Source organism: Panulirus ornatus, chromosome 17, assembly GCF_036320965.1.
Source record: "Panulirus ornatus isolate Po-2019 chromosome 17, ASM3632096v1, whole genome shotgun sequence".
Classification (NCBI taxonomy): Eukaryota; Metazoa; Arthropoda; class Malacostraca; order Decapoda; family Palinuridae; genus Panulirus; species Panulirus ornatus.
Window position 1 is genome coordinate 11117501 of NC_092240.1, and position 15548 is coordinate 11133048.

At 41.3% G+C, this 15548-nt stretch overlaps 1 protein-coding gene across 1 annotated transcript in view; it reads left to right on the forward strand.

The window, feature by feature from the left end:
- The window catches only part of LOC139754559 (nephrin-like), an 894341-nt gene that overhangs the window by 829009 nt on the left and 49784 nt on the right, over positions 1–15548 (forward strand). The window contains exon 12 of the mRNA XM_071671918.1: positions 3675–3787. Within this exon, the coding sequence (XP_071528019.1) occupies positions 3675–3787 (113 nt within the window). The remainder of the gene's footprint in view (positions 1–3674; positions 3788–15548) is intronic.

The window sequence follows — 15548 nt, forward strand, 5'->3', positions numbered from 1 at the left end:
CGTGCGCCATGTTACTCACATTATGCAAATGATTTTGCTTTAATCCGTATTCTCGTATGTCTCGTATGTCTCAGTTCTCGTAGCCATTTGCCCTGTACCTATTAAGAGACGTAATGTATTTTCTTACCATTAAAGTCACCGGCTGATTACAGACTCTAGTACTCATCGTTAAATGCATCATTTCTCGTTACTACGATACAATTAGTGTATAAAGTTTCTGATTTGTATTACGTATATATATATATATATATATATATATGATAGACACACGCAGACTTTAGAGAGAAACTTCAGAAACCTCTGACAGTTCTGGAATGTGTTTGAAGGAAATAAGAAGAGTAAATGTGAATAAAAGTAAGGAAATTAGATGTAGTGGAAGGGTATTACACTGAGACACTGGATCATTTGAGTATAGGATTAATGGGGTACGATTTGAGGGGAGCTGAGTCAGTTCTTTTCCCCCCTGGTCGTGGCAGTGAATGGAATTGAAGGACTGAAGATTATAATCATAGAAGCTTAGACTCCTTTGTGATTAAGGAGTGTGTCAAAGCATCGGTTATTGCCTACGAGGAAAAACAGGTATGATCTATAAAGGTATTGTACAGTAGTTCGAAAGGGCGTAAAGCAAGGCCTCAGCCTTGAACGCAAAGGAAAGGAAGATGATTGAGGCGTTGGAAAATGAAATGTCTTACGAAGATGTGTGGTGTCAAGTAGGTGCATCGTGTATGGAATGAGGAAGATGCAATAAGCGGAGCCTAACTGCGAAGGCCGACCAGGGAATGCTGAACTGGTTTGAGCAGATGGAGAAGATGAGTGAAAAGAGATTGACGAAGAGGATCTGTATGTCAGGAAAGGAGAGAGGCAAGGGAGTAAGGAAGACCGAGATGGAAGAATGGAGTGAAGGAAGCTTTGAGGTATCTGGGCCCGAGCATTTAGGTGGGCGAAAGGTGAGCATTGGATAGAATGTAGTGGATGTATGTTGTACGTAGGGCGAGACGTGATCCGGACGAGGCAACACGAAGCAATGACGATAAACCACGAATTAGACTGCTGGGCTTGGCTGTGGATGTAAGACTCTGGTTTCGGTGCATTATACACGGTAGTAAAAATGCAGATAACGACTGAATACATGACACCATTGTTCATATGTTCCTGATATTACCTTACTACGACAGGAAACAAACACACACACACAAGGCGTAGATTAGAAAGACCTAGGCGTGATTCATAGTCAGCAACTCTGAACCATAGACAAACACAGCCAAACAATTGTAACTCCTCACAGCTCCTCGCATTGTTTTATGTTAGCTGAGACAACGGGATATTGAGACCCTAATCAGAACCATCTCATTAACGATGTATATATATATATATATATATATATATATATATATATATATATATATATATATATATACACACACACACCCTAGTCTGAGCCTGGTACCAATTTCTTCGACCAACCTCAAGGGGTGGATGAACAGCGGGGTTGACTGTGGACCAACTGCCGAAACCAGGACTCGAACCTATACGCTCTACCCTGGGTGGCCCGTGAATGCCTCAAAGTCAGGAACGCTAACCGCTATACCATGGATTTCCACAAAAGCTAGACTGAAAAACTGTAGTCGATTTGCATATCAAAAACGATAAGGAAATCCTAAGCCGTGAACAATTTGCGGGATCATGTAAGAATGTCACATTAAATGCTTCATCGTATCTTCATGTATTTTCTGAGAGAAATGCCTGGGTGTTAGTGACACTAGTGGGGGGTTAGGACGGAACAATTGATGTAGCACCTTGACCCGGGCCTTCGCGCTTTGAGAACTTCATCCCATAAATTCCGAATGACGCATGATACTGCAATATTTAGCATGGTCTCATGCACACAGCTATTCATGCTTGTAGATCATGAATAAAAGAGAAATTTATTGTGACTGCAGCAGCATCGTCGGTGCGCGTCGGATACGAGAGAGAGAGGGAGAGATAAATTGTACCTTTCCAACTGTCTCTATATAACTACAGGCTCGGGCTAATTCATAGGCAGTTGGTCCATGAAAGAGGAGGAGGTTCATATATCTGATGAAGGAAGAACACGAGGCTGAAGACATGGCGTGGAGGAGAGAGAGGAGAGAGAGAGAGAGAGAGAGAGAGAGAGAGAGAGAGAGAGAGAGACGCATGTAACATTCTTGATTCTACTGTTCCTCACGCCTCGCCGCCATGTTGCACTCCTGAAGCTGTTTGAGAATTTATTACTTGCTGATGCAGGGTACGATACCTCTTGGGTAGTTTATGTTTATCCACTTTCGGGAAGAGATGTGGAGTCTTTACCCATATCTCCTCCTGTCTCTTGTCAGTTCATAACTGAGGTTGAGGGTTTGGGGTAACGTACCTTCCTTTACCCCAAGCCATAAGACTGTCAAAAACGAGAAGGATTTACTAAACTACCTTCCTTTCCCCCGGGATACAAGACTGTCATAGACTTGATCGAACACTATGATATGTCATTTATGCATCGCGTCTCCTCCTGGGTTGTGTCCTGTCTGTGCAGGTGCGTGACAGGAGGGATATTCTCCTCTTCTAGTGTTCCTGAAGCAGAATTGGTCTTACCGATATACCCTAGAGTGTATTGGTAGGTCAGAAGATATTTGCCGGTGCCACGAAAAGCAAGCATCAATGTACCTGGGCTATGTCTGCTAGGCAGAGATGGTGTCCTGTTAGTAAGAGAGAAGATTAAGGAGGAAGTGGTTGGGTTAAAAGAGAGAGAAATGATAGAATGGAGGTGGAATAGGAGAAATATGAGTGAAAGCAGACTGAAAGGAGAGAGTCGAGTTGAAGGTGATGACAAGGGTAAAAAGAACGAAGTGTTTGGGCTGATGAAGAAGTTGAGGGGAAGGGCAGAAGGAAGGAATGATAGTAAAGTTATGGCGAGAAGGCAAGGTTAAAAGAAAATCGAGAGTAAAGGATCAGACACAAGGGAAGAAAATGTGATGAATGTAGGCAAGAGCAAGAAGACGGCGGCTAAGGGTTGACCGTGTTAGAAAACGGGAAGGGGTAGACGGAATATTACTGGTGCACGTGTGAGTTTTTACGAGACGCTAAAGGAAAGAAAAAAATATATATATATCCACCGTCTCCCGTTTTTCGCTAACGAAGGGACAAATCTGATTTCAAAAAGACAGATTAAATTGTTTTTTTCCCAAGTAAATCTTTCAGACCAGAAACAAATTTTAATCTGTAAAGCCTTGTATTTCCCCGTACCAAAACCTTGTAAATGTTTTATAAAGAGGATTCGAATTTTTCTCGTTGAAATTAACAAATGTTCGTGTCAAAAATGTACCTGGGCATAAAACGCTAAGTCTCTTCCTGAAGCTGAAATTGATGAAATCAGCAGAAACTGGATATATGAAAATATTGAATTGCAGTGATGGACCAAAGGGCGAGTCCACTATCGGTCTTCTCTAACCCAGACATCATCATCTATTCTACATCTTCTTCCCTCAACCGAACGTCTTCCTTCAACATAGCAGAAGGCTTCCTCCCTCATTTTACGACTCTCTTACCCATATTTTACAATTCTTTCCCTCCCTCATTTCAAATCTCCCTCTCCTCCCTATGTCACAAGTCTTTCCTAGCCTCGCAACTTCTCGTGCTACAACCCGTTTTCTTGTTCTCAGGTCCCCCGGAAGAGGTCAGCAACTGTTCGGTGGTCCATGTAACGTCAATCTCAGCCGGAATCAGCTGTCTGCCTAGCTTCGACGGCGGCCTTCCTCAGAGATTCCTCCTTCAGGTAGGTCTTCCTCAGAGATTTCTCCTTCAGGTAGGTCGTGTTCCTGTTGCTCCTTCGTTGGACAGCATATCCCAGATTTTTTTGCTTCAGGTAAGCCAAGTCACTAATTCATCCTCCTTCAAGAAAATCACCCTTTGCTTTTTCTTTTCAGGAAGATCACCTTTTGCTTCTCCTTCAGGAAGATCATCTTTTGCTTCTCCTCCTTCAGGATGATCACCTTTTGCTTCTCCTTCTTCAGGAAGATCACCTTTTGCTTTTTTTTTTTTTTAGGAAGATCACCTTTTGCTTCTCCTCCTTCAGGAAGATCACCTTTTGCTTCTTTTTTTCTTTTTTTTTCTTTTTGGAAGATCACCTTTTGCTTCCCCTTCTTCAGGAAGATCACCTTTTGCTTCTTCTTCAGGAAGATCACCTTTTGCTTCTCCTCCTTCAGGAAGATCACCTTTTGCTTCTCCTTCTTCAGGAAGATCACCTTTTGCTTGTCCTCCTTCAGGAAGATCACCTTTTGCTTCTCCTCCTTCAGGAGGATCACCTTTTGCTTCTCTTTTTTTTTTCTTTTTTTTTTTTAGGAAGATCACCTTTTGCTTCTCCTTCTTCAGGATGATCACCTTTTGCTTCTCCTTCTTCAGGATGATCACCTTTTGCTGTCCCTTCTCCAAGAAGGCAAAATCTTTGATTTCACTCTTTTATATGGGTTAAGTCACAAGCTTTCCCTCTTCGGGTAAGCCATATTCCTAATTTTCCAACTCCAGGAATATCATCCTTTGGTTTCATTCTTCAGGACAGAGTACATCCCTAGTGTCCCTTATTCAGGTAGGCTACATTCCCTTCTTCTGATGAACCACATCCCAGAAAGACTATGCGCTCCGTACTTCTTCCTCAGGTGAGCCAGAGATCCTTCTACCTCAGGTGAGCCAGAGATCATGTAGGTCACAATGTAGATTTCCTTTCCTCACTATAGGTAAGCCATTTTCTTAATATTCTTTTACAGATAAGTTTTAGCCCCTGATTTCCTCCTTCAGAAAGACCATACCCCTTTAATATCCTTTCTTCAGGAAGATCACATCCCCCTGATGTCACTTGTTCAGGAAGACCACACTCCTAGTGTTCTTTCTTCAGGAAGACCACACCCGTAGTGTCCTTTCTTCAGGAGGGCCACATTCTTCATACTTCTACCTCAGACAGGTCACATACTGCTTTTCTCCTCTCAGCCTTGCTATATTCCTGATTTTCCCTCCAGTGTAGATTCTAGTTTTTTTTCTTATAACGTATGTGACAAAGATTCATTTTTCTAAGATATGTTACACCCTTGATGTTCCTCTTTTAGGCAGGTTAAACCTAGGAAATTCTTTATTGACACAGGCAAAATATTTCGAGTCCCTCTTTAGATTCGTAACATTTCTTTAGGACCTTTTTTTCAGTTATGTCACATCCCAGAAGCTCTCGAATCTCCTTCTTCAGGTTGGTTACATCCCCGAGGTTCCATCTGTTAGGGCACATCTGTGTACGTCACTCTCTTCAAGCTCCCGAGGGCTCCGCCTTCATATTAGTCTAAACCTTGAGACTTCTTCTTTTGGTATACCATACCCAGAAGAATCGTTCCTCGAGAACTTCCCCGTTCTTCACTTTCTTTATTACTCTGTGTTATACCAAAGTGATTCCTTCTTCACGTCGGTGAAATGCGAGCGGATTCCATTTTCAAGCAGGTCACACTTTCAGATGCTGTTCTTGGGCTGGTTATGCAACAAAGGTTCCTCCATCAGGTACACCACATACTTCTTATTCGAGAATGTCACAGAACTTGTTACCCTCTTCAGGAAGGTCGTAACCCCAAAGGCTTTCTTCATTCAGGAAACTCATTTCTGAAGTGTCCTTCAGGTAGCTCGTATCTCAATGGCTCCTTCTTCAGGTAGATCATCCCCTAGAGATTCCCTCTTAAGGGAGGTCCTGACCCCAGAAGCTTTTCTAATTAGGAATAACTTCGAGGTGTCAGTTTTTCCTCCTCTTCCTTGTCTTCTTTCGTCATTCCTTTGCTTCGTCTCTTCTCACGTTCACATTCGTTTTATTTACTATGTTTTTCACTTTTTTTCTGGAACCAATTTTTCATTTTAACTCCATTTCATTACGACAGGTTCAGTGTGTGAGTTCTACTATAGACATTTCAGCGTAGCACACACTAACCTCCAACCAACATCGGGACTTATTTTTTCTTTATTTTTTCATTTTTTTTTTTTTCGTAGCTTGAGAGCTGCTCATCGCTGTTCATGTTTTTTGCAAGTGGAAGTTCTTGGTGTGTGTGTGTGTGGAGAGAGAGAGAGAGAGAGAGAGAGAGAGAGAGAGAGAGAGAGAGAGAGAGAGAGAGAGAGAGAGAGAGAGAGAGAGAGTGTGTGTGTGTGCTCGTAACAAGATATTTACGGGATAATGCGTTCATAATATCCCTTCCAAGCACCTGGCTCTGCAACTCTTGCAAGCATACGAGGAAGCATACACTGTGGAAGGTTTCTCTTCGTTTTTTTTTTTTTCCAGTTGAGTTGATGCAGACACACAGCTACACCTACAGACTTCGAATACTTTTTTTGTTTGCTGCACAAATCTCTCTCTAATTTGTTCCTTTAGGTGGCTTGAGCCTGAGCTGCACCAGAGATAGTTGACTTGAGCTCGTTGCACTAGATTTGGTTGACTCGAAGTTAAGCTGCATCAGAGTCTCTATCTTGTAGTCTATCCATTTTCTAATATAACTTGGTTAGTCAGACGTCATTTCGTCTATCTGACGACACTGCCTTTCAATTCTTTTTGATATTACTTCTTTTTTTTTTTCGTACCGTGAACTCTAGTAATGATAGATGTATTTTCCTTGTGGTGGTACATGTAAGAAATGTGCTCAGACTATTGTTGGGTAGATCCATGTTTTGCTTTTATGCTGACAGCATGACGACTGTCCCCAATGTCATTTTCAGGCACATGCTGCCATGAGGCTTGGGGCTACTAGTAGTTCCATGCAATTCCTCCACGATCCATTTGCCATTGTAGTCTCGCGCAACACTGCCATGAACCTTCTGCCTGTAATAGTCTTCTACAACGCAATCATGATGCCATAGGTAGACTCGTGCAACCATACCATAATCTATGTGTTATGGGCATTTCATTGTACAGCAACGCAATCATGATGCCATAGGTAGACTCGTGCAACCATACCATAATCTATGTGTTATGGACATTTCATTGTACAGCAACGCAATCATGATGCCATAGGTAGACTCGTGCAACCATACCATAATCTATGTGTTATGGACATTTCATTGTACAGCAACGCAATCATGATGCCATAGGTAGACTCGTGCAACCATACCATAATCTATGTGTTAAGGACATTTCATGGTACATCATACTATGCTCCATAGACCGCAGCAGCCTCACTGCATCACAAACCATGAATCATGAACGCGAAGTCATGGTAGCTGGAAACCCAGCCATCAGCTCAGACCCAAGACTGAAGGCAGTGGTGCGCGTGTCTGGGACTTGACGCCCTTCAGATGAAAACGCAAAATACCCTGAGGGATAAGAAGGAGAGTTGGGGGGAAGGGGGCGATGGAAGAGGTGTGCGGACTTCGGCTTGTCGGTCTGTAGTGTCATCATGCACAATGCATGAGATAACTCGTCAGGACGCCAAGCTGTGCTGGACGGATGGCTCTGGATTAGCATATAATTAAACTTGTGCCCAAGAACGAAGAGGTGTCAAATATGGATTATGCAAATGCAGTTATTTTTTTGGGGTGGTGTGTGTGTGTGTGGAAGGGTGGGGGAATATATAGAGAAAGGAGAGAGAGAGAGAGAGAGAGAGAGAGAGAGAGAGAGAGAGAGAGAGAGAGAGAGAGAGAGGCAATTTTTTTCTGCAGTGCGAGAAATGCAGGATCTCGAAGACGGAATGAAACAAAACTGGATTAGAATCCATAGGTGTGCATGAACGCAGAGAGATCATACTCAAGCTGGGTCTGGTCTACCCAAGTTGGTGAAGAACGACAAGGCTCTGTGCCTAACTTGCCACAACTTGGAACCCGTAGAAAATTAATGAACCACATAGCCCTTATAGACTTCATGGAGGATATGTAGCTCGAGAAACAGAGATGAAAACTCAACAGTATACAACAACTCTTCGCCAAAGAGGAACGCATGAATATATATATATATATATGAAAAGCTATTCCCGTAGGTGTTTCATCGATGATGATCCATATAGCTAAAGCCATACCAAGTCAATAGATGGCAGTTTTAAAAGGAATCTAATGCAAAAGAGAGTGGGAATGGGGGGGTTTTTGCCAGTGGATATGAGGGGGAGGTGGTGTGGTGTTCCAGTGGAGGCGTGGTGGGGCGTTGGGGGGGGGGGGGTGAGAGGCATTGTGACAAGAGGTATTGGTGCCTCCTCCTCCCCAACTCCCTTTTAGAAAGAAGGAGTGACTGGTAAGATGGAGTCTTGGGTGTGTTGTTGGGGTTAGGAATTTATGTGGAGCCGAAGGCGCAAAGCAAGATTTACAGCCAGGTAATTCTTGAAAAGGGTGGAGAGGAAGGCATGCATTACCCTGAGAAGAAATAACGGCAGACGGGTGGAACAAGGGAGAGATAGAGAGAGAGAGAGAGAGAGAGAGAGAGAGAGAGAGAGAGAGAGAGAGAGAGAGAGAGAGAAAGTAGTAGAAGGTGTGGCCTACTTTGAGTGTGGCACAGGGGAAATGGGGAAATGAATGAGCGAGATGTGTAGAATGGATGTGGACTTGGTTTCTGTAAGGAGACTTTCAAAAGTCATTCGATGAACTTTGTCTTGTAAAGAGTTTGTGTGTGTGTGTGTGTGTGTGTGTGTGTGTGTGTGTGTGTCTGTATGTCTGTCTGTCTGCGTAATTTCGTTTATGTATCCATTCAGCAATGCATAGATGTAGACAACATCAGTTAATAATCCTTTAAAAACATAAGAAATTTAATGTGCTTAAGAAAACCTAAAAATTGACAAGAATATCAATTTTTAAAAAGGCGTCGGTAGCTTTATCCTGCGAGCTAGATACCCCATACGAAATTGGGTAGTAGGAAGTCGTACCTAGGTAAATATACCGTCAAATAATCTTGAGAAATCGAGTCTATAATTAACCCACCATAAATTTGCCTGAACTGGGGGGGGGGGGGGGTGAATGGCTGAATGGCCTGTCTGCCATTACCACCTGAATGGCCTGTCAGCCATTACCAGAAGCTTTTTTCTTAGGGTCGGCGACGCCCATCACTGCTGACAAGCTGATTGGAAACTGGAGGGCGAAAAAAAAAAAAAGACATATAGAACTTAAATGCTGAATGCTTTTACGTTGATCATTAGCGAAGACCGAAATCAAATCACGAGAGTTCCAAATAGGCTGGCACTTACAGCGAGAGAATTTACCAATGAGAGTGTAGCAGAAGATCTTTCGTGTTCAACACTATATTTTTCTTCCTTCCTTTTCGCAGTTCTGAGCATCAGGAAGCGTAAATTTAGTCTTGGGAGATGCATAATACAGGTGAGGTAAGGTGCGTGTCTCTGTTGTGGTAGAGGGAGGGACGTGCTAAGCTCGGCTAGACAGAGGTATGTGCCTCAGCTCTGATAGACGGAGTTACGTGCTTAAGCTCTGATAGGAGAGAGAGAGAGAGGTACGTGCTCAGCTCTGAGAGAGAGAGAGAGAGAGAGAGAGAGAGAGAGAGAGAGAGAGAGAGAGAGAGAGAGAGAGAGAGAGAGGTACACACCCCAACTCTGATAGCGAGAGAGAGAGAGAGGGACACTGATAGACATACACACCTCAGCTTTGAGAGAGAGAGAGAGAGAGAGAGAGAGAGAGAGAGAGAGAGAGGAGGGGAGAGAGAGAGAGAGAGAGAGAGAGAGAGAGAGAGAGAGAGAGAGAGAGAGAGAGAGAGAGAGAGAGAGAGAAGGTACATAACAACGATACATACCTCAGCTATGACTTAAATACACAGAACAAGGCTGGAGAGCTTCAACCTTCACTTTCAGCTTCGAGTGCATTTCTCTTTCTTTTTTCTTTGGCTGAATAATGAGGGAGTTTGCTATTTCCAGCTCGCACAAGTACCACTTGAAAGCGTGTTCTCTCTTCATTCAGCATAATTTCAAAGACAAATATAACTTTTCCTCGTGATCACATCCCAACACACACACACACACACACACACACACACAACACATTGCGCTGGAGGCCAAAATTCTTGCAGCAGATGAAGAGATTTCAATCCAAACACTCGACAAGGCATTTCTTGAAGCGGTTCACCCCCGTCGCTCGGCAAGGTTACAGAAATAATATCTTGCCAATCGAATCGAGCACACATTTCGAGCCGCTTTTAGGAGAGTTTGTCTTATATGAGTGTATTGCTGACATGGGCTCGTTATCGGTAACGTGATTCGATTCTCTTAGCTATTGATTGTTTGTATACATGCGTGGAGGCAGTGAGGGGTTCAAGGAAGAAGAATATTCAGAATCGTTAAATCAAATCAGATATTCGCATCATCTTTTGTTTCGTATATCTTCTGGCGGTGCACGGGAACGAGGTCAATGGACGAGGGAGTGCAAACACCCACTAGAGGAGAGAAATACTTTATACTTTTGATACTAGTGAGTAGAGACTAGTCTCCCATCAGACTCGTAAAACTACAAACTTTAGTCGAGGATGAGACTTTGAAATAGGTTTTAGAGGGTCTACACCTGCGGGTCGAACGGAAGATGCAAACGGGCAATGCGAACCATTCGAACATCATAACTATTTTAGAAGTAAGGAAAATACCGAACTGTAAGACATATGAAATAGTATACTCAGAGTGAATTAGAAGTCTTGCGTAGGTGGGGTGAATTCAAGGACAAGTGTATGACTATAACAAAAGATAATTGACGCCGAGGGAAGAAAATAAGACTTGAGGAAGAGTGGGAAGGACACACTGAAAAGGAGAAAGTAAAAAATAAAGGATAATTACAGAGAGACAAAATATATCCAGCGGTGCATTAACAGGCAAGGACGAATGATGGTCATTAAGCAGTAATGAAGAGACAAGGGGTAACGCAGTAAATATCTAAAGAATAAAGGAGGTTTTCATAGGGGATAATAAAAGAGAGGGTAGATGAGGAACGAGTGGAGAGGTCTTGCATATAGAATTCATTGCAAATAGAGGTATGCTTTAGAACTATATCTAAAGGCCCAAAATGGCAAGCAAAGCGAAGGAAAAAATAAAGGATAAGAATTAGGTAGATTATTTCAGAGTAAAAGAAGAAGTGAAGTGACAAAATTAAAGGTAGGAAAAAAAAAAGGGGGGGGGGATAAAAATACGGTAGATTACTTCAGAATAAAAAGACGAGAGAAATTACGAAATTAAGGTGAATTATTTTCTTTTTTCTCTCCAAGTGGGTATGTTGTGACGTGTCGAAACGTCTAGCTGGAGAATTCCTCCCATTCATCCTTACTCAATTATGGACCAAGGGTGGCGTGTCATATGAGGGCCCCTCAGGATGGGGCATAACCTACACGGGAATAGTTGTTTAAAAAAGAGAAGAGAGAGAGAGAGAGAGATATGTACATACCTCCTTGCTTGCTGGAGAGGGTCGTAAACCCACGGGTGTTCCACCTTGAAGATCACCTTACGATTTCGTGAGTTCTTACTTTCACCGTCACGCTGCAAGATAAATACGTGATGTTATATAACCAGAACGTCTTGAAGAAGAATGTCAACACACACAGACACACAGACACACACACACACACACACACACACACACACACCCACACTCACTTGACATTCAACACGAGGCTATTATTTCTTAAGAATAAAAAAGGGTGTAATGCTCACTACAGGGTAAATAGTACATAGACATGTACAAAAAAAAAAAATGCCTTGGAAAGTAATCATATGAGAGAGAGAGAGAGAGAGAGAGAGAGAGAGAGAGAGAGAGAGAGAGAGAGAGAGAGAGAGAGAGTGTGTGTGTGTGTAACTCACTACAGTCAACACGAGAGACGAGCTTTTTTAAAAGGAAAGACGTGACGGAAACCCTCCTCGTTGAAAGATTTCGCTCCAAAGAGCTACTCATCATCTTTCGTGCCTGGAAGCAGCGTCCTTTTATCGTGATGTTTCGAAAGAACTCTCCACACACACATAGAGAGAGAGAGAGAGAGAGAGAGAGAGAGAGAGAGAGAGAGAGAGAGAAACACAGACAGACAGAGAGAGAGAGAGAGAGAGAGAGAGACACAGACACTCACAGAAAGACATACATAAGACGTACACGTACCATTCTCTTCAGACAAGGTCTGCTTGTGGTCTTCCGCCCAACGAACGTGTATTATCGCAGGACTTCGTTACAATATATACTCCATCCTCGGGTGGGGGGATTTCGCCGTCGCATGTAATTGTCAGGAAACGAGATTTGCCATTCAAACCACCATGAATTACAAGTTTGTTTCACACGTCGGAAATGCGCCGAGCTAAAGTCTCACAGCGGGGCCAGCGACTCGCGAGTTAACACTGACAGTGATGATGATGGATTTAGACGCATTGCGTTGACACAAAACGCGAATATGGAAGGTTGTTAATGGAGAATTACTTTCTTGTTCTCGGGTTTTCGCCCAGGGGCAGCTATTTCGGTGGCATTCGTTTAGCATTTCATGTGTGTGTGTGGGTAGTTTTCATGGAAAATGTTCAGAGGCGAGAATTACATTTAAGGCTGCCGTTCATCTCTCTCTCTCTCTCTCTCTCTCTCTCTCTCTCTCTCTATATATATATATATATATATATATATATATATATATATATATATATATATATATATATATATACTGACTTTTCTGACCAAAGATAACTTTCCATGGAGCTTCAGCAACTCGCAGTAAGCTGGCCATGTACAAAGGAAGGGGGTGGGAGACACTTAGGTTTAATGTGTGTTTGTATTGGGATAAACCCATAAAGTAGAAAACGTGGTTGATTTCTATGTTTGATAAACCCATAAAGTAGAAAACGGTTGATTCATTTGCCTAATAACGCCATAAAGTAGAAAACGGTTGATTCATTTGCCTAATAACGCCATAAAGTAGAAAACGGTTGATTCATTTGCCTAATAACGCCATAAAGTAGAAAACGGTTGATTCATTTGCCTAATAACGCCATAAAGTAGAAAACGGTTGATTCATTTGCCTAATAACGCCATAAAGTAGAAAACGTGGTTGATTTCTATGTTTGATAATCCCATAAAGTAGAAAACGTGGTTGATTTCTATGCTTGATAAACCCATAAAGTAGAAAACGGTTGATTCATTTGCCTAATAACGCCATAAAGTAGAAAACGGTTGATTCATTTGCCTAATAACGCCATAAAGTAGAAAACGGTTGATTCATTTGCCTAATAACGCCATAAAGTAGAAAACGGTTGATTCATTTGCCTAATAACGCCATAAAGTAGAAAACGGTTGATTCATTTGCCTAATAACGCTATAAAGTAGAAAACGTGGTTGTTTTCTATGTTTGATAAACCCATAAAGTAGAAAACGGTTGATTCATTTGCCTAATAACGCCATAAAGTAGAAAACGGTTGATTCATTTGCCTAATAACGCCATAAAGTAGAAAACGGTTGATTCATTTGCCTAATAACGCCATAAAGTAGAAAACGGTTGATTCATTTGCCTAATAACGCCATAAAGTAGAAAACGGTTGATTCATTTGCCTAATAACGCCATAAAGTAGAAAACGGTTGATTCATTTGCCTAATAACGCCATAAAGTAGAAAACGGTTGATTCATTTGCCTAATAACGCCATAAAGTAGAAAACGGTTGATTCATTTGCCTAATAACGCCATAAAGTAGAAAACGGTTGATTCATTTGCCTAATAACGCCATAAAGTAGAAAACGTGGTTGATTTCTATGTTTGATAAACCCATAAAGTAGAAAACGGTTGATTCATTTGCCTAATAACGCCATAAAGTAGAAAACGGTTGATTCATTTGCCTAATAACGCCATAAAGTAGAAAACGGTTGATTCATTTGCCTAATAACGCCATAAAGTAGAAAACGTGGTTGATTTCTATGTTTGATAAACCCATAAAGTAGAAAACGGTTGATTCATTTGCCTAATAACGCCATAAAGTAGAAAACGGTTGATTCATTTGCCTAATAACGCCATAAAGTAGAAAACGGTTGATTCATTTGCCTAATAACGCCATAAAGTAGAAAACGGTTGATTCATTTGCCTAATAACGCCATAAAGTAGAAAACGGTTGATTCATTTGCCTAATAACGCCATAAAGTAGAAAACGGTTGATTCATTTGCCTAATAACGCCATAAAGTAGAAAACGGTTGATTCATTTGCCTAATAACGCCATAAAGTAGAAAACGGTTGATTCATTTGCCTAATAACGCCATAAAGTAGAAAACGGTTGATTCATTTGCCTAATAACGCCATAAAGTAGAAAACGTGGTTGATTTCTATGTTTGATAAACCCATAAAGTAGAAAACGGTTGATTCATTTGCCTAATAACGCCATAAAGTAGAAAACGGTTGATTCATTTGCCTAATAACGCCATAAAGTAGAAAACGGTTGATTCATTTGCCTAATAACGCCATAAAGTAGAAAACGGTTGATTCATTTGCCTAATAACGCCATAAAGTAGAAAACGTGGTTGATTTCTATGTTTGATAAACCCATAAAGTAGAAAACGGTTGATTCATTTGCCTAATAACGCCATAAAGTAGAAAACGGTTGATTCATTTGCCTAATAACGCCATAAAGTAGAAAACGGTTGATTCATTTGCCTAATAACGCCATAAAGTAGAAAACGGTTGATTCATTTGCCTAATAACGCCATAAAGTAGAAAACGGTTGATTCATTTGCCTAATAACGCCATAAAGTAGAAAACGGTTGATTCATTTGCCTAATAACGCCATAAAGTAGAAAACGGTTGATTCATTTGCCTAATAACGCCATAAAGTAGAAAACGGTTGATTCATTTGCCTAATAACGCCATAAAGTAGAAAACGGTTGATTCATTTGCCTAATAACGCCATAAAGTAGAAAACGGTTGATTCATTTGCCTAATAACGCCATAAAGTAGAAAACGGTTGATTCATTTGCCTAATAACGCCATAAAGTAGAAAACGGTTGATTCATTTGCCTAATAACGCCATAAAGTAGAAAACGGTTGATTCATTTGCCTAATAACGCCATAAAGTAGAAAACGGTTGATTCATTTGCCTAATAACGCCATAAAGTAGAAAACGGTTGATTCATTTGCCTAATAACGCCATAAAGTAGAAAACGTGGTTGATTTCTATGTTTGATAAACCCATAAAGTAGAAAACGGTTGATTCATTTGCCTAATAACGCCATAAAGTAGAAAACGGTTGATTCATTTGCCTAATAACGCCATAAAGTAGAAAACGTGGTTGATTTCTATGTTTGATAAACCCATAAAGTAGAAAACGGTTGATTCATTTGCCTAATAACGCCATAAAGTAGAAAACGGTTGATTCATTTGCCTAATAACGCCATAAAGTAGAAAACGGTTGATTCATTTGCCTAATAACGCCATAAAGTAGAAAACGGTTGATTCATTTGCCTAATAACGCCATAAAGTAGAAAACGGTTGATTCATTTGCCTAATAACGCCATAAAGTAGAAAACGGTTGATTCATTTGCCTAATAACGCCATAAAGTAGAAAACGTGGTTGATTTCTATGTTTGATAAACCCATAAAGTAGAAAACGGTTGATTCATT